Here is a 21,427-nt window from a genome sequence, read left to right on the forward strand (position 1 = left end):
TCTTCTATGTCAACCACAGAAACCGCATGCACTTGGTTGGGTGCTTTCCTTGTATTAGCTGTGATTTTCAAGAATCATTATATTCAAACGCCTGTGTTTTCTCCTAAACTGCAGCTGCTATCATTAAAACAAAGAACAATCCGAATTCCTAAACAAGATACATGAGAACCTTTTGATACTCATAGATTTATTATTCAAATTTCCTTGAAATATATTAAGACAACCATAATTCAGTTTTGCGTCAACTACTTTAAACAGTGAATGCCATAGTAAAAAACACGGCTTCTCATGATCTATCTGCATTTCTTTCCTTTTGAAATACATGCCTCCTCTCCTGTTGAATCTTCAATTGTCAGGCAGCTAACAGCTGCCATGCTTGTGATTTCACATAGAGACATAGAGGAAACATAACTAGATATACTTTCATACACACATGCTTGTGATTTCACATAGAGGCGTGAAGGGAACAGAGCTAGATATAGTTTCATACAAGACTTTTTTGTGTAATCGAACACAAGTTATAAGCACCACTTCAACTGAATAAACAAGAGAGACTTCGGATTTTTCTTGGCATGACCCATATTGGTCGTTTGGATAATATATTAGATAATAACAAGTGCATAAGGCACACAGGGTATATATTATAACTCAGTACTTAATATAGACAAACATCCTGATTAAGATTACAAATGAAACAGCAATTACAAGTTGTGATTTGGAGCACCGCAATTTACAATTCCATTGGTTATTACAAAAATTATCACAGGGTTAATTCAAGGTCAGCTACTGGCCATCACAAGAGCAAGAACAAGAACATAGGTTCCAATTAAGATGCAAACAGAAAATTCATTTGGATATATAGATGACCTCTCTTTTTCGATCCTAAGAGTAAACAAGAAAACACAAGCTATCAGCCTAGTGAGAAAATGCGCAGTCATGCTCGCTCAACAAGAATCATGGAGAAGAGTAGAAGGGACGTAGAAGAATATTGCAACCAGCCAGATACAGTTACACAGAGAACATCTTCTGGATCTGGAGAAATGACCCAAAATTAACTGGTCCTATTAGCACCATAATGGTGACAGGTGAGGCTATGATGAACTTGGCCTTCAGCTGCTTCTTGACATTGTCCTTGGCAACAACCACCTTGAGCTTCTCAGCGATATCCTCGATGAGGGTCCTTCCTTAGACTCCTCGAGCCCCACCTTGATGGCCCCGGCCAACTCCGTCTTCTCTGCCCGCAGGGGCAAAACAAACATTCCAGCTGCTCCAGGAAGGCACTACGCCGTGCAGAATAGCACCATGAGGCCGTTCCGGACCATCTGGAAAGCCTTGTCATCTGCGAGACAATTGCCGGACATGCCAATGCATCAATCAATAAAAAAGGCTACACATGCAGTTTGATAGAGTGGAATTAATAAGTAACTAGATTGAATGGCAATGTGAAATTCTTCTAGAAAATCGCTTGCAATATTACAGAATACAAAGAAAATGATCACCTTCAAGGTATACATTACCATCTTCTGGACCCTTCTATACTCCAATATTGCATCACGAGTTAACCTGGATCAGTCCTTGCCATGAATATCATGCAGACCATCTAGTACTAGTACCTTGCCATCAAAAGCATGCACGCATGTCTGCATCTCCGACCTGCATATGCATGCAGAACACAACCACTGCTCAGGTTAGACCTGAACCATACCACAAGCCAAAACCCAAAAATATATATAGCGCTCACCGAGGAGTCGCCCAGGACATGTCAGCCAAAGGCTGAACCACAAACTTCAACGTGATAGCTAACACCACAAGCCAAGGGCCCCAACGACTGAGGTCGGTGAAGCTGCAGACCAGCCTTCCCATCTCCAGGCCGGAACACCGGCTCGTCATTGCTCACCGGCACCGCCGCCTGGTCCTACATCAAGCAAAACCAAGTACCACTGATTCTTCTTTGGTGAATCAAAGCAAGTACTAAAGGCCACTCGTAAAAGAGTTGAACAAATACAACCAGCCACCGATAGATGATTTTGCTGAAGCATCCAAATACATATCAATACCCTGCATCCCAAGGGAGAAAAAAATGTATCCTAAATGCAATTTGCGAGAGAATTGCATGAAATGACAATTCATCTGTAAAAATGCTACCATTTGATAATAGTGAAACTGCGCTCATATGGAATTATGACTAAAATTCATTTGAGGACTAACGATGGAAGAACACATGAATGCAGTTACCAAAACAGTTGCTAGTTTACAGTTACCAAAACAACATACTTTTACCCTTTGATTTGGAGAAGACTAGGTAATATTCCTAAACATGAGCGGCAAAAAAGGATGAAATGCTTAGAAATAGCTGGTAACAAATTTAAACCTATTGCAATTCCATTAAATCATCCAACACACATCATGAATATATCAGGGTACCATGAAAATGTAGACAACTCACTTTACAAACAAGCAGACTAGTAACCCAACTGAAAGCACTAAAGTTTGGTTCCTACAAATGCATTTTTTTACCAGATAAACATAGAAATGTCTACACCATTTTAATGACTGAAACAAAGAACCAACAAATAATATCATATTCGTAAATTACAACGACTGGAATTACTTCATCAAGATATGAACCAAGTAAATGTGGTTTATACTGAACATGCAGATGATGATTGAAACAGGAAAATTGCTTAGTATCATGACCAGATCCTAAGCAAACCACCATTGAACCGCAATCAGTGTCATCGGCTCCACGGTTGTGGTATCAGACCACATAGAAGAGAAAGGAAAGGAACCAGAGACTCACCACGGGATCGAAGGAGGCCACCGCTGCCAGAAACCACATGGTAGAAGATCACCACTACCAGACGACCAGATCCAGCGGCCATGGATAACTCCTGGACAACATCAACCTCCACTTCTCCTCCGAAGTACAAAAAACGAAGGAATCGAAAATATATTCTGGAAAGCTGTTAGTGTTTGCATCACCTGAGGTCAAACTTTAGGGAACCAAAACCAAAACCAAAACTTTAATATCTCAACCCTCAATGATGTAGGATAACCAGTTCAAGTTTGAGGCTACAGGATCATGTATAGATACTGAATTGCTCAACCACAAAAGGTTAGCCGGCTATAGGAGCATCATTCCGATCAAAGAAAATACCATACAAAAATATGATGTAAATATAGAACAATACTACCAGAATGCAGCTTAGTGGCACCTTAATTCACTAGGTATAATTTTCTTTCGATACCATTAGAACCTAGCGCACTTGCACTATATTACAGAAACCATAGCAACCAATAAATTTAAAATGATGCAGACACTTACATATCTCAAGATTAATTTTTTACAACAACCAAATTAATGGAGTAAAACAGAGAAATATGAACCAAACCGCACAAAGGTGGAGCACAGAACCGCAGCGGCAATGACAGTGCTACCACATGGAAGAAGGAAGCTCGAGGAGCTCACCACAGCGGGGTGTAGCCGAGGACGATAGTAACCACCATCAAGGTTGCGGTGTGGTGCCAACGAGGTAGTCAAAGTCCGGGGCAGCCGAGCCTACCAACACGCGAGCGGCCACAGCTAGCCCAGCTGCAACAGCACTACTGCAGCTCTCGCCGGCATCAGCAACTCCAGGTTCAATGGAGAGGCGCTATCGAAGGCTCATTATTAACCTGCAAAACACAACGAGTTAATCGTGCCCACTAAATAGGAACGGGAACCGCCACCGTAGTGTGATTGGCCAAAGTCCAAAAGACACACATGTAGCTAAAATTTCAGAAAGAAACAAGTGGATTAGTAAGAGAGAGACCAGAGAATTAAACCAGGCGGCCACAAAGTGATGCTTTGCAAAAAGAAAGCTAACCACACTTGAAGATATCTAGAGCGACATACTCCACGGCAAAACAACAAGGAGGAGCAGTCGACCATATAGTTCATGGTTCACAGCAACTCAAACAAGAACGTGAAGAATAGGCAGCGCCCTACCTCAATATATGTCTAGATCAACATAATCAATTTAAACTAACACTGGATTTCTCTCACAACATTAAGAAAATATAGTACATGGGTTGACGAGTACTAAACAGGACACAAGATGGGCCGACGAGTCCTAAACAGGACACAAGATGGGGTACATGGCACCTGCTAGTGCGTTACCAAATCCTAGCAACAACTCTTCTTATCAGATTGGTAGCAAATTGAGGAAATAATACCTCCAGCTTGAATAAAACTCATTCAACTTGAATACAAGACAACGACCATGATACTGCTTGGAAAATAATGTAAACACAAAACTGGCTACTTTATGCCAGAAGTTGGCATGTACAAATACTAGATGACCTTCTGAGCAAGAATGAACCCGCGGAGCTCACCGGAGGTGTGTAGCCATGGATGAACGTCACAGGGTTGTCGAAGACCATTAGCAGCATCACTGTTAGAGCCGAATAGCCATACACTTTCCTTCGTCCTGATTATCCTCGGTAACCTCCACCAAAGGATCTACCATCTGCCAATGCAAATGTCACCCATTTTAAATATTCAGTCCACTATGTTACATCAACAAAAATTCTAGGTCTACAAATAATGGTGCAGTACATAGGGGAAAGCCAATTAGGAACTAGATCTGCGGCCTTTGAGCAAGATATAATTAAGAGGCCATCATCATGCATATATATCATTTCTCGATAACAAGAGAACTCGATTAGAAAAAATTCACTCCATGTAAATACATGTACTGAAGATAGGCAGAATCTGCACTCATCATGATGGGTTCCACTTGTAAAGGAGAAAGAACAAGAACTAATACACGTCCTTTTGATCAAATAGATCCAGAACAAAAAATGATTCAACTACAGGTATGAAGGTCCTTGAGAAAAATGGATGATGATCTAAAGCAACTCATTAGAACCCAACCGGAAAAGAGAAGTAGCTCCAACTTGCTAGTGATGCAACAAGTACTAGGCAACAGTTCAAATCCATCTTTCAAGAAAAGCAACAACAATACATGCATTTCAACCTCACACAAACAACTATGGCGTAGAGGGAGGCCACCGATAACCTCTCGACAACTCTAGCTGCACTTCTCCATCCTTCAAATAGAATGGGCACGCTTTAGTGCCAGCAATTACATTCTCACAGGAATGGCGATGGAAAACCATGAAATAGTAAGAGCAGCTAGCGGTGAATTGTTATGTTGATTATTCTAGGAAACCAAACAATGTTCAGGCCACTATGTTACATTTTAGAGCAGCTAGCGGTGAATTGCAGCAAAATACAAACAAGCTAGCTCAAGACAAGAATAAACAATGACATTTAGGGTTTTTCTTTAAAAAACAAAAGTACTATTTCAGCTAATTAACCAATTAAAGTTTAATCAACAATAGTCTTCAAAATTTAGCCATGAACTTTGCACTATTTTGAATATCCAGGCCACAATTCAGATAGAAAGCAGTAAAAGTACATACCAGCACACCCATAGAGACATTCAAACACACAAATCCAACTTGGGCTCACAATCCAAATAGAAACTCAACTGTATTTTGACTATTTACTACCTCATGTGTCACAGGAGCATACATGTCGACTCGCACAACACACACACATGGCCGTGGCATGGAAGCCATGACACAAAATTCCAAGGAGGAGCTTACATGACTAGGAGCACGTACCATACGGTTGTACAAAAAGCACAACACTGACAGTGCCATGGTTGTCGTGCACTGAGGCTACCGCCATCACAAGGCAGCAGGACCACATGAGGCAGCGGGTTTGCGCTTCCCACCGATGCCAATGTTGACACCAATGACAATCACATGGCTATTCGCAATGCACTTTGCTTCCTGGGAGGTGTCGCAACTCTCCTCTGTTACCTCCACCGAAGGATCTCCTTGTTGGAAACATAAGAAAAACATGAAGTGTTAGGACGTGATTCACCATTCTAGTTGTATCCAACACAAGACCGTGAGTGAAGGATGTGTCCAGGAGAAAGCGAGATCTACTATGCATGGCTTGGACTATGTACTAACAATACATGCCATTCATATTGTCTACCTAAATTAAGTGCATTTTGCAGACAAGTTTTGACACCTTTGAAATACAGGAATAAGACAACAGTAAAGGAGACTATAAATAGCACCAGATTCAGACTACAAATAGCACTAGACCGAGACTACAAATAGCACCAGGTTGGTACTAAAATAGCAACAGATTGAGACTACAAATCCACATAAAAACACATAGAAACCACTAAAGGATTTTTTCAATGATAGTTAAAAGTTTCAGGTACTGAAAACAGATCTAGCTTTGGTATTTTACTAGAGCCAATAGCTAAAATATTTTTTCCTTCTAGACCAAACATGATCCATTAGTGTGACGTGACCGCAATAAGCCTTAAAGCAAAAGCATTAGCGGACTACTCTTGACTACTTGCAAGTGTTGTAAACCAGAATTCCACACACAAAAGATATGCAGCTCACATTAAAAGGCAGGTTTCCCATCAGTTAACAATGATATTGTCTGTGGTTTGTACGCCACGCCGTCCATGGATCAACTACACCAAAATTATTGAGTGGTTTTGCACAATTACTCTCTGTCGTCTTCTAGGTTTGTGATGACCATTGATATCCATGGTGACAACCTTGGCAAATTAATATCTGTAAGGTATCAGCAATAGCATCAGAATGCATAATCTTAATGAGCCTTCCTAAAAGTAAGAGCATGACGTCTCAGTGAGACAAACGATTAACACCTGAATGATGTACAAGAAGTTACTAGTAAACATGAACAATAATTGTAAATGAACACTTGACACAAAAGCTGTACTTCTCACTTGCATCTGTCAAGTTTATTATTCTAGTTCTGGACACTATGCAACAACATATCTCCAGAAGAGCAAAACAAAATGTGAGTTGTCTGCTACAAACCAAAGGAGAAAATCAACCTAGAAGGCTGAAACAGAGAAGACATGGAGAGAAGAAGTGCATTTGAACTTAAAAGAGATTCGAGTAGGGAAAAAATAGATCTTTAGCACAACCTCCATAAAATCAGCAATACCATTTTGAAGATGTGAAGCAAAAAAACAACTTGAGGAGTTTCAATACGTCTACAAGCAATATTCCAAAACAAATTATGAATGTTTAAAAATAACAAAGATAAATTTGAATACCTATCTAACAGATTTGGGATGGCACGTAAAAGGACCCAACAAGTAAAATATTATCGCATAGTTTAGGCCCTACAGAAGCTACTGCAAGAAGATCGCTCAGACCTAGGCAAAGGGTCCCAGGCCGGGTCTTCCAGCTTCCAAGTGATGCATTCAGACAGCTACATGTCCCAGCTACACGAGTGTCAAAATTCCAAGGATCTCCTTGTCGGAAACATAAGTAAAACATAAAGTGTCAAAATTTTGATTCACCGTGTGGCGATAATATCAGATTGCTACTTGTATCCAACACAACTACACGAGTGAAGCTTGTGTCAAGGAGAAAACAAGATCTACTATGCATAGCTTGGACCATCTACTAACAATACATGCCATTTATATTCTCTGCCTAAATTAAGTGCAGTTTGCAGAAAAGTTTTGACACCTTTGAAATACAGGAATAAGACAACAGTAAAGGAGACTATAAATAGCACCAGATTCAGACTACAAATAGCACTAGACCGAGACTACAAATAGCACCAGGTTGGTACTAAAATAGCAACAGATTGAGACTACAAATCCACAAAGAAACATTATGGTGGCCCAAGTTATTAAACTCAAACACATAACTATCAAGCTAACCTGCTCACTATAATGAGCATGGATTTGGACCTGTTGGGCTAGTAACCCAAGTTCCGTATGGATATGTGCTTTATAGAATGAAATGTATCAGGTTGATAAAACAATAAAACTTGCAGTTAGTACATGAATAGAGTGGATTAAAAACCACTAAATGAATAGCTAAAATAATATTTTCCTTCTAGACCAAGCATGATCCCTTAGTATGACGTTACCGCAATAAGCCTTAAAGAAAAAAGCCTTAGCGGACTACTCCTGACTACTTGCAAGTGTTGTAAACCAGAATTCCACGGATAAAAGATATGCAGCTCACATTAAAAGGTAGGTTTCCCATCAGTAACAATGATATCGTCCGTGGTTTCTACGCCACGCCGTCCATTGATCAACTTCATCAAAATTATTGAGTGGTTTTACACCATTGCTCTCTGCCCGTCTTCTAGGTTTTGATGACCATTGACCTCCATGGTGACAACCTTGGAAAATTAATATCAAAAAAGTATCAGCATAGCATATCAGAATGCATAATATTAATGAGCCTTCCTAAAAGCGAGAGCATGACATCTCAGTGAGACACACAATTAACAACTAAATGATGTACAAACAGTTACTAGTAAACATGAGCAATATCTGTAAATAAACACTTGGAACAAAAACAATACTTCTCCCTTGCATCTGTCAAGTTTATTATTCTAGTTCTAGACACTATGCAACAACAACAACATATATCCAGAAGAGCAGAACAAAATGTGAGTTGTCTGCTACAACCAAAGGAGAAAACCAACCTAGTAGGCTGAAACAGAGAAGACATGGAGAGAAGAAGTGCATTTGAACTTAAAAGAGATTCAATTAGGGAAAAAAAAATAGATCTTTAGCACAACCTCCATGCAATCAGCAATTCCATTTTGAAGATGTTAAGCAAAAAAAGCAACTTAAGGATTTTCAATACATCTACAAGTAATATTCCAAAACAAATTATGAATATTTAAAAATAACAAAGATAAATTTGAATACCTATCTAATAGATTTGGGATGGCACGTAAACGGACCCAACAAGTAAAATATTATCGCATAGTTTAGGTCCTACAGAACCTACTGCAAGAAGATCGCTCAGACCTAGGCAAAGGGTCCCAGGCCGGGTCTTCCAGCTTCCAAGTGATGCATTCAGACAGCTACATGTCCCAGCTACCATGTAGCCTCCGATATCGTTGCACAAGAAAGAAACATGATGGTCAGCTCTACAGGCAGCAATCATGCATCTACTACAGCCTAGCAAGTCTGTTTTCTCAAAATGTGTAAAGTAACCGTCACGGTTTTCTACTATCATTAAATATGAATGTTAACAGGTCGATATTGTCCTACGTGGACTTATCATTCAGCAAATCTGCTCACAAGCAATAGCAGCTTACATGTTTTGACCAAGCGTACATAATGAGAACGCATAAGAATATGTATATGTGATCTTGCTTTGTCACAAAAACGAAAATGCATCTAGAACTCAAAAGTCAAAACGCGGGCAAGAAAATGATAAAAACCTGTAATATTCTAATTGGGTCTGCGAGGACACATTCAGGCGCACAATGACTAGAAGAACAGAATTGTGATACACATGAATTAGAAATATGCAGTAGTGTATAAATCAAGCTACCAATTGAGGAAATAGATTATCTAGAACATTAATTAGTGGTCCTGAATTAATGAAGTTGAGAAACTCCTAAATATTTTTCTAGTTCACTACTTGATAATGTATCAGCAATTAAGCATACACCGGTCTAAGCAACAATCCCAGTCATTCACCAAAAGAGATCACCATTAAAGTTGAAGCTTATTGAATGATCCCAAAGCCCGACACTCAACAGCTCAACCTCTAGGGTACACACAAGCTGAATTATATACTGTTAGGTCCAAATTATCTACAAACTTATTTGCACAAACTATTTTGATGCATGGGGAGCAGCAGAAAGAGCACACATTGATCACAAAAGGCATCAGGAAGCACACCTTACTAGGAGCTCACATGTGTCCTGGAGCCAACAACAAAAACTACAGCTATGATGTCGTTTTCATATGAATGATAAGCATAACATTCATGAACTGCACTCAGTCTACAGTCTGCAATTTTCTCGAGTCCAGAACAATGATACATCTCTTGAAGTGCAAAATTTTGTGTGACGATATGAACACACCATAACCAATATACTGCTCCTCTCTATTGACGCTTCGGTTATATGAGAGTCAGCTCAAATCCTAGTACCAAGTATTCCTTTGACACTACAGTATCCAAAGAGTGTCGCTAGACAAGTCCGAAACTAGGAAAAATGAAACCCCACCGGCCGGTATAACCGTACCAGGACCATCAGCATTCAGCAATAGAGAAATGGACTTGAGGTAATGCGATGCCGCATTGCTCACCTGCATGCTGCTTCAGTGACTGGGCTCTGTCAGCACCAGCCCGTCATCTTCGATGTCGCTGAGCAGCAGCAGGTCTTCATTTCTGTCGAGGTGACAGGCCGCGCACCTGGAGGAACCAGGACAGCCGGATCTTGCCGGCCCGGAGCAGCAGGAGGCGGGCCACGCCGCAGAGCCAGTCGGCGAGGGAGACGATGGTCCTGGAGAAGCTATGCGGCTCTGGCCGGAAGGACCTGCGCTAGCGTTCCACAGGTCGTCGTCGTGCCGTGGCGCCGCCGGAAACGCCCAGTAACGCGGCGGTGCAGAAAAAGGAGGTCCCTTCACCTCCCCTCCTAATTTGCCGCGCGCCGGTGGGTGTGGGGGAGGAACTGGCGGGTCGAGGCAGAAGAAGGCCCAATCGGCCTACTCGCCGGCGCGAGGCGGGGGCCGCAGAAGCGCGGCGTCGTTGACGTTGGAGGCGCGCAACAGGTCGGCCTCCTTGTCGCCGGACCGGAACGACGACGACGGGGGCCGGCTGTGCCTCGTAAGTGGTCGGGGCGCGGCATGAGAAGGCGCGCCCGGTCTGGTTCGTCGCCAACGGCGGTAGGGTTGGGCGGCGCTAGGGTTTGCACGTGGGGGCGCGATTGGAGGCGCGGGACTGCGGCGTGGGTAGGGGAACCGACCGGCGGGGCTGTGGCGGCGGGCCGACGAGCACCGAGGCTAGAATGGCCGGCGGGGCTGGGAGGGGAGGAAAGCAAAATTGAACGCCGGCGAAAACAGAGCGCTTCCGCAAACTCTAGTAGTAGGTGACTTCTGATTATCTCCGTAATAAAATCCTACTACTGCTAAATCAACCTTTCTACTGTATTTCCCAACGAGCTGCAAAAATCGATGCATTGGCTGAGCCATTAATTTACTGGTCGGGTTTAATTTAGGGGGAGGAAAACGAGATTGGGAGTGGTAATTAGGAGTACCTCTGATTCGTATCTTATACTACATACACAAGTACTAGTACTACTTCCGGGTCTATAACCAAAAATATAAGGAGCGAATACTAGTACATGCTTACAAACTTGTGGTTTGTAACTTGCCTATATAAAGTTAAATTACATTGCTCCTAAACGAGCAAAATAATACTACCTCTGTTCATAAATAGATGCCAAAAGTTTGTCTAAATTTAAATGTATCTAGACACAATTTAGTGTATAGATACATCCGAATTTAAATAAATTTTTGGCATCTATTTATGGATGGAGGGAGTATGATTTGAAGTCAATGTACCCATTAACTCCAATTTATTTGATCATTCGGATTATCATAGGCGATGTCCCTCTCCCGCAAGATTGGTGATGTTTTATCGTGGTGGAGCGCATTGCCGATAGCTCCGGGCGAGACATTGTCTGGAGGAAGGATTTGTGCGTGGGGCAAAAAGGCTGGGATTTGTGCCTCTCACCAGTCCGTCATCTTCGATGTCGCTCAACAGCAGGTATTCTTTTCTGTCGAGGTGATGGCCGCGCACCTGGAGGAACTAGGACAATCGGATCTTGCCAGAGGCGGGCCACGCCGCACAGCTAGTCGGCGAGGGGGACGATGGTCCTGGAGAAGTTGTGCGGCGCTGGGCGACGTTGTCCTCGAAGCCGGCCGGAAGGACCGGCGCTAGGGTTCCACAGCTCGTCGTGTCGTGGCACCGCTGGAAACGCAACGCGGCTGTGCAGAAAAAGGAGGTCCCTTGACCTCCCCTCCTCCTTTGCCGCCGGTCGGTATGGAGGAGGCACTGGCGGGTCAGGTCAAGGCAGGAAGGAGGGTTCTAGGCCGTGCGGGGGGTAGGAGAAGAACGCCCCATCGGCCTACTCGTCGGCGCGAGGCGGGGACCGCAGAATCGTGGCCTCATTGACGTTAGAGGCGAGCAACAGGTCGGCTTCCTTGTCGCCGGACTTGAATGACGGCGATGGGGGCGGCCGTGCCACCACGTAAGAGGTCTGGGCACGGCCGGTTTGGATCATCGCCGACGGCGGTAGGCAGGGGCGGTGCTAGGGTTTGCACGAGGGGGCACGATTGGAGGCCCGGGACTGCGGTGTGGGTAGGGGAATCGACCGGAAGAAAGATGCGGGGTTGCGGTGGCCGATGAGCAGCGAGGCTAGAATGGTCGGCCGGGCTGGGAGGGGAGGAAAACAAAATTAAACGCTGCCAAAGTGGGCCGACTCACTAATCCGAGGCACAAACAAAGCGCTAATAGGTGAACGGCCGCGCACACTAATTATCTCCCTAATAAAATCCGACTACTACTACTAAATCCCTCCGGCCTCCCACCTTTCTCTTTCCCAGATAATGCTGCATGTGAGCTGGAAAAATAGATGCATTGGCTGGAGCCATTAATTTACTGGTCGGCTTTAATCAGGGGGGAGGAAAACGATACTATTGGGAATGATAATTTAGGAGAATTAACTACCTGTGAATCTTATCTCATACTGTACACTAGTACTAGTAGATCGAATATCTGAAAACCACATCCGCGCCTATAACGAAAAATATAAGGAATAGTACATGCTTAGAAACTCGTGGTTTGTCACTTGCGTGTATAAAGTTCAATTACATTGCTCCTAAACGAGAAAAATAAAATGACTCGAAGTCAATGTATCCCTTAACTCAAATTTATTTGATCATTCGGACCACCATAGGCGGTGTCCCCTCCCGCAAGATCGATCATGTCTCGCCGTTACGGAGCGCATTGCCGACAGCCTCCGGGGGAGACATTGTCAAGCGTGGACGGAGAAAAGGTTTGCGCTTGGGGCAAAAAGGTTGGCCGTCAAGGAACACCGTGTCGGTGACCACGGTGCTATAATTGCCTACGTTGTTGTAGAGTCCAACTGCCATCGCAGAAACCTGCTCCCACCGGACCCTGCAATCCGACAAATATCTTTGCTCGATGTTGCCCTCGGTCGGTTGACCTACTCATGCATGCATCCCAGATCGGCCCCGTAAAGAATTATTTGACCATCCACTGAATTATTTGATTATCCACATGTTTATATCTAATGAAAAGTTACACAATGTGTCTCGTCGCCAGCATCTTCCACTCTTCACGCCTCGGCTACATGCACACCCACACGACCTCCATCTACGGCCCATAGCTTTGTCGTTGGTGCCGTTGTGTCCGAAGTTGTCCGCTTCGGCAACGTCGCCCTCTCCCGGTAGCCTCTATGGCTCTATGTCACCTCCAAGCTCTGGATCTCTGACATGCACCTCGACCACGCCGTCCTAATGCTCCACGGCTCCCATGCCCACCTTGGCCTCTCCTAGATCGACCTTTGTATCATCCACTATCCCATCACCCCTAGGTCCTCCACCACCGCCGGGGCTTGGTGTTATCTAGGTGAAAGATCCACAATTTATGTTTATTGATCAAGAGTACTACCTACATTCCAGTTCATAGGAAAAAAATGCATGTATTTCTAGGTTGTTAATTTGGCAAACATAATATCAATTGTACAACATAAAAAATATATCATTAGAAATTTGAACATCTTAGCGTTCTAATAATTTATATTTTGTATTGTATAAGTTGTATTATCATTGTCAAATTTACGACCTAGGGAGCGCAAGACCTATGAATCGGGACGGAGAGAGTATAAATCTAAACCCTATACCCCAAACCCTAGATCAAGACAATAATCCATATAGAATTGGACCTTAGGATATAAACCATTGACTATGAACCTAGACCCCAAACTTTGGACCGACCCTAAATTCTAGACCTTAAACCCTAGTCATTTTATTCTCAAAAGAAGAGCCTCACCACAAGATGTCTCAGACTACATGAATTAATGATAGGATATTAAATATGACCCAGACAAAAGAAAATTGACATAAAATAAAGTACTTCATTTTTCTTCTGCGGGAAAAAGAATGTGCTCAGTTAATCAACATTAGTATCCAATTAATTATATAGAATATTTATATGATGTATTATACTATATCATATTATATGTGCTAGAATATATAAACCATACTTTTATATAGTATATACAATATGTACATGGCATCACGACGTCGTCATGCTGACTTGACCAGGTGTGTCGACCTCTAGCCCCACGTTTTCGGCCAATATATCCAATCTAGTGTGCCTCTAGACGGACATACAACGACATTACACATCGTGTGTTCAGGGTAAGGCTCGGGATCAGTGGTAATATGTCGTCATGTCGGCGTGGTTGGTTGGTCTCCGTCGTTCTCTCATGTTTTGGCAGCTCTAGGTCACCCCCCACCCCCATCCTTATTGTTGATATGATCCGATCCATGTGGTACCTCCGCCATAACACATAAGGAGGTGTGCCCTAGAGTCGTTTGTCGCCAAGGGGCTCAATGGTGTGGTCATCGCTCTAACGGAGCATTTGATTTAAATGCAACTGTACTTGATCCTAACAAAGCTTTTGATTCTAAAGGAAGGAACTTTTGAATAAAGGTCATCTATGAAAATATGTAAACAAACAAATTAAATCTTTGTGTGAGTTTTTCCTAAATAAAGACCATGGAGTAAATGTTCGTGCATTTTCTTGATCGCCCTTTATCGAAGATGCTTAATATTGTTTTCCCTAAAATGTCTTTTTTCATCAATAAGGTAGAGCTAGCACTACATGAAATGATGGACTGGAACCGGGAACATACTCATATGCGACACTAGCTAGCTATACTATTCCTCGTGAAACGCTGAAAATACACTCCCTTGCCGTGGAAACCACGCAATGCATGCAGATGCACTACTACGTGCTAGCTAATCTTCTCCCTTTCCACGTATCCATGCATAAGCTCTTATCTATTTTACGTGGCCAGATATTTCGACAATACGTACACAAGACATTTAAAAAAATAATGATACCGAATTCAAGGAGATAATATAGGTCATAGTAGGGCTGCAAGAAGCAGAGTTTGCGGGGCGGATTGCTTGTCTGAATTTAGTTTGATCTGTAATTAAGCTTGTAGTGCAATTTGCAATGTTCCATGCCTTTTGCGGGACAAAGCGGCGCCGCTTCTGCAACCCTGGATCGTAATCTCTTGTATGTATAACCAAGAAACACAATGCGAAACCGGCCTTAAAATAATGAGAACCAGCCACCCCAGATGGAGAAAACAGGAAAAGCTACCTCTTGTTCTTTTTTTACCGCCATGGAGGCAGGTGGAAGGAGAAGATGGATATATGTGAATTTTCACTATTCTCTCTCTCCCCCTCTCCACATCGGAACCAGCTAGCTTCTCATCAATTTCCCTTCCACACGAGACCGGCGAGTGACATGCCACTGCCTTCTACATGGCATTGCAGTCGAGGTCCTTAATTTTATATCTCCATGCCACAACATCATGTCATAAGCTAGCCATTTTCGTAGATAGATTTTTATGGGGTGGTACCTTTGTCATCCCAGTAAGATCATCCACATATTTTACTTGAAACATCGTCCCTTTCATAAAAGCGAATCTTTGGAGCATGGTGGCGCTTGAAGTCCAAATTGAGTGGGTGGGTGTGACGGTGTGGGTGCACGTGGACGCCAAATGTCGGAGCCTTATACGCGGCGATTAAAGTGTTTGCGGCATCCCAGAGGGCATGTTTGTCTACACGACAATTATCTCGGGGCTCCCTCATTTCCACTGCCGCCTGCTTCTACCACGGTGGATGTGTGCCTTACCTCCGAAGGTGATGTGTGTGCAGTCGAGGTGGGGGGAGCCCTCCTTGCTTGATGTTGGTGCTAGTCGGCTCATCGAGATCAGTAGAATCGTTATGGGGTCCACATACTCCTTCATGAGCTTAACGTAGGCATTGGCGACTGATCCACCTGATCTTGTTTTCGAGAATTAAAGAGTATTTCTATGGTGTCTTCTTCTCTGGCATATACTCCTCCAGCTCCCTTCTCATCACCTCGATTCACCTCGCCTTTGTCGGTGCCGAGGAGGTCGTCCATAGAGGAAGTCTCCACAACGGGCAGCCAAGAACAAATTGTCGGGCTTGGACCACGTTGCGTGATTATGTCCATCACCGTATGTAGCGGCTCAGTTCTTAGTGTCACCATCTCGGGTAAGTACACATTGGTGTCAACTACACCGTCGATTTGGTTCATGTAATATTCAAACAATTGTATTATTATCATTTGTGAAATGTTTTTTTTTTCCAATAGAGATTTAGGTGCATATCGGTAATCTCTATTGTTTGCGTGCAAAACTTAACTCTGGTATGTGGCTGTTTTCTCGCTGTAATGCATGCAAAATGTTTGGGAGCGGTCCCCCAGCTGAGTACAGTGCGCGTATGGCGTGGCTCAGCGATTAATTGGGTGAAAAAGAGGAAACGGCACATGTAACTGCGTGCAACTTGATTGGTAATGAAATTTGGCCTTGGTCTTGGCAAAATGTCTCTCCGGCCTGATGAATCAGAGTAGTCCATGCGCGAGGTAGGAAATTAAATACGCCCAGTCAGCAGCAGCAGCAGTAGTAGTAGTAGTAGTAGTACTCCAAACGCTAATCAGTGAATGGAGTTGCTTGGTACGGAACATGACCGATGGAAGGAAAAAAAAAAAAGAATAGAAAAAGAGGCCTCCAATTTACTAGTAATACTGAAGTCGCTGAATATGTAGTGCATTAATTTGCGTCGCTGGACATTTCCAAGGCAAGAAGATGCTTATTAATTCTGTGGCTGACGCATGGAAGCAGGCGAAAATGAAATCCAAGCAAAGCAAGGAAGGAAGCGGATCCATCGCGCGTGCGTGCGGTAGGGAGCGTGACCGGCGGAAGAAGAAGTGGATGGGGCCGGCCGCCAGACACTGCAGTAATTTAATTACTGTAATTAATTACGGCCGGGGGTGAAGAAATTAATTACTACTACTGTAGTAGGAGAGAATCGATGGATGGATGGATGCGCGGCGTGCACGTGCAACGAAGGAAGGAGCAGCACGTCGCGTTGGCGTAATGATCGAGTCATCCGCAGGCGCAGCAGAAGAAAACGGGAGCGTCCACGTCGATGATCCAAGAAGCAGCGCAGGAGGAGCACGTGAGACGACAGGTCCAAGCAATCCATCCATGGCGGTACGTACGGAGCGTGACGGAAAAAGAAGAAGACAAGAGAAAAGAATGCCCAGGCTCCCACCAAGGAAGGAAGCGGATCGATCCATCGCAGTTAATTAATTAATTAGGAGAGGAGCGGATGGATGGATGCGCCAGGCCTGATGCGCGTGAGCGGCGCACGTGCAGGACCGCACGGAGACGGATGAGGGTTCGTCGCCGCGCGCCCCGTGCCCACGCCTTCTCGACCGATGAGGGTTCGTCGCCGCGCGCGCGCCTGTTGCGACGGATCACGCTCGCTCGGTCTTAATTAATCCACACGCTTTTCTTCGATCGTCAACCAAAAGCCCACGGCTCAGGCTCATCCCTGCCTGCCTCCCCGCCGACATCCTCCGCTGCGCCTCGCTCGAGGAACTCTTCCTGGCCTGCTGGATGTTACCTGCCGACCACCTCTCCCGCAGCACAGTAGCATTTCCCTGCCTCAAGACGCTCAGCATGCTGAACATGGGCATGTCCGACAAGGACCTCGACCACCTGCTCGCCGCCAGCCCTGTCCTGGAGACCCTCGTGCTCGCTTCCCCCGTAAGGCGCTTCCATCTCCGCAGCCAGAGCCTCCGGTCCGTGCTGGTTTTTCTGGTGGGGGATTTCGCGGTGGTGGACGCGCCGCTCCTGGAGCGGCTCATCTTCATGAAGCCGCTGCTCAACGCTAGAGCTGCTCGTCCCGTGACGGTCAAGATTGCCTCCACCACTAACCTGCAGGTGCTCGGCTACATGGAACCCATGTTCCACAAGCTGCAGATCGATGGCAACATCATCCCAGTAACTTGCTTAATTCCCAGCTCTCTCTCGATCTGTAGTCAACACCACATTTTTTGTCGAACAGTTAACGAGCATGATGTCTACATATTCTTATTGCAGCCTGACACGGTCGCAAGTCCAAGCACCGTAGTTCCAGCCGTCAGGACATTGGCGCTCAAGGTGAACTTCTGTGTCCTAGAGGAGCTCAAGATGGTGGCCACCTTGCTCAGATGCTTCCCCAACTTGTCCACGCTGCACATCCAGGTGCTCATTCATCCATTCATTCATTTAGCCAGCAATTATCATGCCATCAGTGATTAGTGTTTGAAAACTGGACAAATAATCACTCGCTGATGTGAACTTGCAGTCTGTCCCGTGTGATCTGTCCGAAACTGCCGCTGCTGGGGAGCACCATGCCCAGTTCTGGCGGGAGGTCGGTCCAGTTCAATGCGTGAGATCAAGCGTCAAAAGAATCGTCTTCCACAAATTCCATGGACATCAAAATGAATTCGAATTCCTCAAATTTGTCGCGGGGGACAATGCGCTGGAGTCTTTGCTGCTCGTGTCGCCCAAGGAAAAACTTCTTTCGGAGGACGAGGTGAATGCGATGATAGACAAATTGGGATGTACACGGTTCAGAGCATGGACCTCTAAAGTCTTGCAACTGTCGCCTGAGGTTGAGAATGACTGGTCCCCCATGAAAGCGTGTAAGCTCACCGTCAGCGACCCTTTTCGCTGATGAAGCCATGGTTGGCTGGATCCCGAGTTCTTTGCGGAATCGCTAGCTTTTCTACCGCAAGAGCACAAGCACTGTTTGGTTTGCAGCCATCCATTATCCCAAGAGAACTTTAATTTAAACTGCCATGAGTATATGTAAGAGTTAAATAAAGCTAGCAGAACTACCCGAAAGACTAGCAGTGTGATGTAATGTATGTATGTTGGTGATATGATATAACAGCCATGTGCTCCTGAATATAGCGTGCCTGGTCTGTATCATGATATTTTTCTCCTTTGCATTGCTTATGTAGAATGTTACCTCTGTCACTTGGTTCATTATCATCAGAGTATACAGGGTTGGTTCACAACTATTGATCGTGTCGCCTAAGGTGGGTAATGTTTGAACCATCGAGAAAGATTATACATCGGGGTGATTGTTCCACAGCATGAAATTTCCTTTACTTTATGAAAAGGTCGGGTGTAATGCTTAAACCTTTAAAAATGTAGAACTTGCGTGGCAGCCCTCGCAAATGCGAGCGCACCATGGAAAGTGTTCACAGAATAAAATTATGGTTTAGTGGACATCACATTTTATGGTAAGAAATAATATGCTTCTAGGAATATGAAATTGTTATGGCAAATAAAGTATCCAGCATTGCAAAGCTATTCGGAGTTGTTACCTTGATATGTGTGTTTTCCTCACAATTTCTTATGCGGTATCAAAACGTAAAACCTTTTTTTACACTTTAACACAACCTTCATGGTGAAATTTTGAGCATTATTTTGCTAATATCATTATTTTAGTATTAATATATTTCTTTTCCGTGGATCCATTAACATGTTTATGCGTCACTAGTGAAAGTTAGAGAAGTATGGCTGCATTTCTATAATGTCATCTATCTTGATATAATATTTTTATCTATGTTTTCAGATATTTGCAAGTTATCTGATCTTCATTTCTTTGTTTAGACACACTTGTCATGTATTGTTGTTCCATGTAACATGAATACACAAGTCTTGGATTACATAGCTCCAATTTCTTAATTAATGATCGAGTTTATTGAGTGATTGATATGTTCTCTTATATTGACTTCTCTACAAACTGCGATCGGTATTGCTACAAACGAGATCACGTTGTCGAGATTTCTGGGCAATTTGCTACATTCATATATTTTTCTTGCTACAATTATTATGCGATTTTGCTACAGTCATACAAAATTATTGCTACAATGTCTCCGACGGGAGTATCCGACGAAGTCAAAATTTTGCTACAATAGTACAATGTTATTTTGCTTCAAGGCCTCCGGCGAGATCTACAATGAGGATGTGTGTTTTGTGGTGAACCTTTTTTTTGCTACAATCGGGTCGATTTTGCTACACCAGTGTTTTTATGGAAGCAAAAGTGGAATTTTAGGTGAGAATAGATTTCGCTACGACCGAAACTTTTTTGCTACTTTTGTACATTATGGAAGCAAAAAACGGAATTTGAAATTTCTAAGTGGACAAGTGTCGCTCTCTAGACCCGGGGATCAAAATTTGATCCCCAGGGTCAGTACCCCCCCCCCCCCCCCCCCCCTTTATGTATGTCAAGCAAATTTCATTGTGAAGGTTCTTCCTACCATATTTGCAGATCACTGCAATTTGTTAAAAATGAGAGATAAAGGATGGGAATGTATAGTTGATTTGCTACCGGCATGTTGTGATGTGCGACTTTGTAGTATCAAGTACTTCTATTATGTGAAACTGTCGATGTAAAAAGCAACATGAACTGCGTACCAGCCCTGGGAAAGTATCAAATTAGAATCCACAAACATACCATTATACACTATGCGATGACCGAATGTATGTACGCAAGAAAAAAGATCTGCACACCACTTTGTCTCAGTATTATGTGCACAGCTCAGAAACAACAACTCAGCAAGCAAAGTGTATCCAACGACAAACTATTACTGCTACTGTACTTAAAATAGAATGCACCAGCAGTGATATTGATCTAACTTTGCAAAACCAATATCATCCCACCACTGACGCGGCGTGTGGCCGCGCCAAATCTTCATAGTACTCTGTAAATTTGCAACATTACCCATGCGAGTAGCTAGGCCCAGGATGAGTGTAGTAGTATGGCGAACTCGCCCCATCTTCCTGATGCCGTATCCCCGACGACGGAGGGTACTGAGAGCCACCGGAAGGCACCCGCGGCCCGTGCGATTCCGGGTAAGTGACTATCCCAGAGTCTTGAAACGATGATGCCATGTATGGTGATTCACGATCCATTGATCTTGGTGCCGGCGAAGACATTGATCTTGGGAATTCTGAAAATACTGAACCGGACTCCTGCGGCGGCGGCGGCGGAGGAGGATAGCAGTTGATGGGAGCGGGGAACTCATGGTTCATCTGTGGCTGAGGTGGGTAGCAGCTCGATGCTGGAGTCGGAGGATACCTTGGCGGATAGTTGCCGATGTGTTGTGTCGGAAGCACCGAATAGCCTTCACACGACGCAGGTGGTGGCGGATATGCAGTAGTTTGCGTCGGCGGCACTGGGTAGCTGCCGTTTGGTCCGGAATTTGGCACCGGAAACAGCGAGTCGATCATTCGCGGCGGCGGCAGTGGGTAGTTGCTTGGCGGCAGCATGTCCTGCAGCGGCGGATACAGCGATGTTGACACCGGTGGCGGCGGGTAGCTGCTGCCCTGCTGCTCAAAGTATG

The 21,427-nt window shown here is 44.2% G+C and overlaps 1 protein-coding gene and 1 long non-coding RNA gene across 11 annotated transcripts; one reads left to right on the plus strand and one right to left on the minus strand.

Annotated features, from left to right (window-relative positions):
- Window positions 1–714: 714 nt before the first annotated feature.
- On the minus strand, window positions 715–11,157 carry LOC127305216 (uncharacterized). 10 transcript variants are annotated; one of them, XR_007853746.2, is made up of 10 exons: window positions 10,191–11,148; window positions 8,095–8,254; window positions 6,478–6,654; window positions 5,671–5,888; window positions 4,375–4,508; window positions 3,470–3,675; window positions 2,801–2,955; window positions 1,742–1,915; window positions 1,500–1,653; window positions 715–1,339 (listed from the first exon to the last, which is right to left on the minus strand). It is a non-coding gene; the product is annotated as an uncharacterized lncRNA (long non-coding RNA). The 10 variants fall into 10 exon arrangements; XR_007853747.2 differs by having other exon boundaries at window positions 1,742–2,058; window positions 2,801–3,675; window positions 10,191–11,157; XR_007853751.2 differs by having other exon boundaries at window positions 1,518–1,653; window positions 2,801–3,675; window positions 10,191–11,155.
- A 6,297-nt stretch (window positions 11,158–17,454) lies between these two features.
- LOC127323224 (uncharacterized) lies at window positions 17,455–19,021 on the plus strand. The gene is made up of 3 exons (XM_051351393.2): window positions 17,455–18,026; window positions 18,126–18,269; window positions 18,373–19,021. The coding sequence occupies exons 1-3, from the start codon at window positions 17,640–17,642 to the stop codon at window positions 18,742–18,744; spliced, it is 903 nt and encodes a 300-aa protein (XP_051207353.2). The 5' UTR covers window positions 17,455–17,639; the 3' UTR covers window positions 18,745–19,021.
- The last annotated feature ends 2,406 nt before the right edge of the window (window positions 19,022–21,427 follow it).

This window comes from Lolium perenne, chromosome 6 (genome assembly GCF_019359855.2).
Source record: "Lolium perenne isolate Kyuss_39 chromosome 6, Kyuss_2.0, whole genome shotgun sequence".
In the NCBI taxonomy this organism is placed as follows: Eukaryota; Viridiplantae; Streptophyta; class Magnoliopsida; order Poales; family Poaceae; genus Lolium; species Lolium perenne.

Bases quoted from the DNA above. Each gene is read 5' to 3' on its own strand.
- LOC127323224 (XM_051351393.2), top strand. From the start codon at position 17,640: ATGTTACCTGCCGACCACCTCTCCCGCAGCACAGTAGCATTTCCCTGC. The intron at 18,027-18,125 runs GTAACTTGCTTA...TTCTTATTGCAG, and splicing joins TCGATGGCAACATCATCCCA to CCTGACACGGTCGCAAGTCC. The intron at 18,270-18,372 runs GTGCTCATTCAT...GTGAACTTGCAG, and splicing joins TGTCCACGCTGCACATCCAG to TCTGTCCCGTGTGATCTGTC.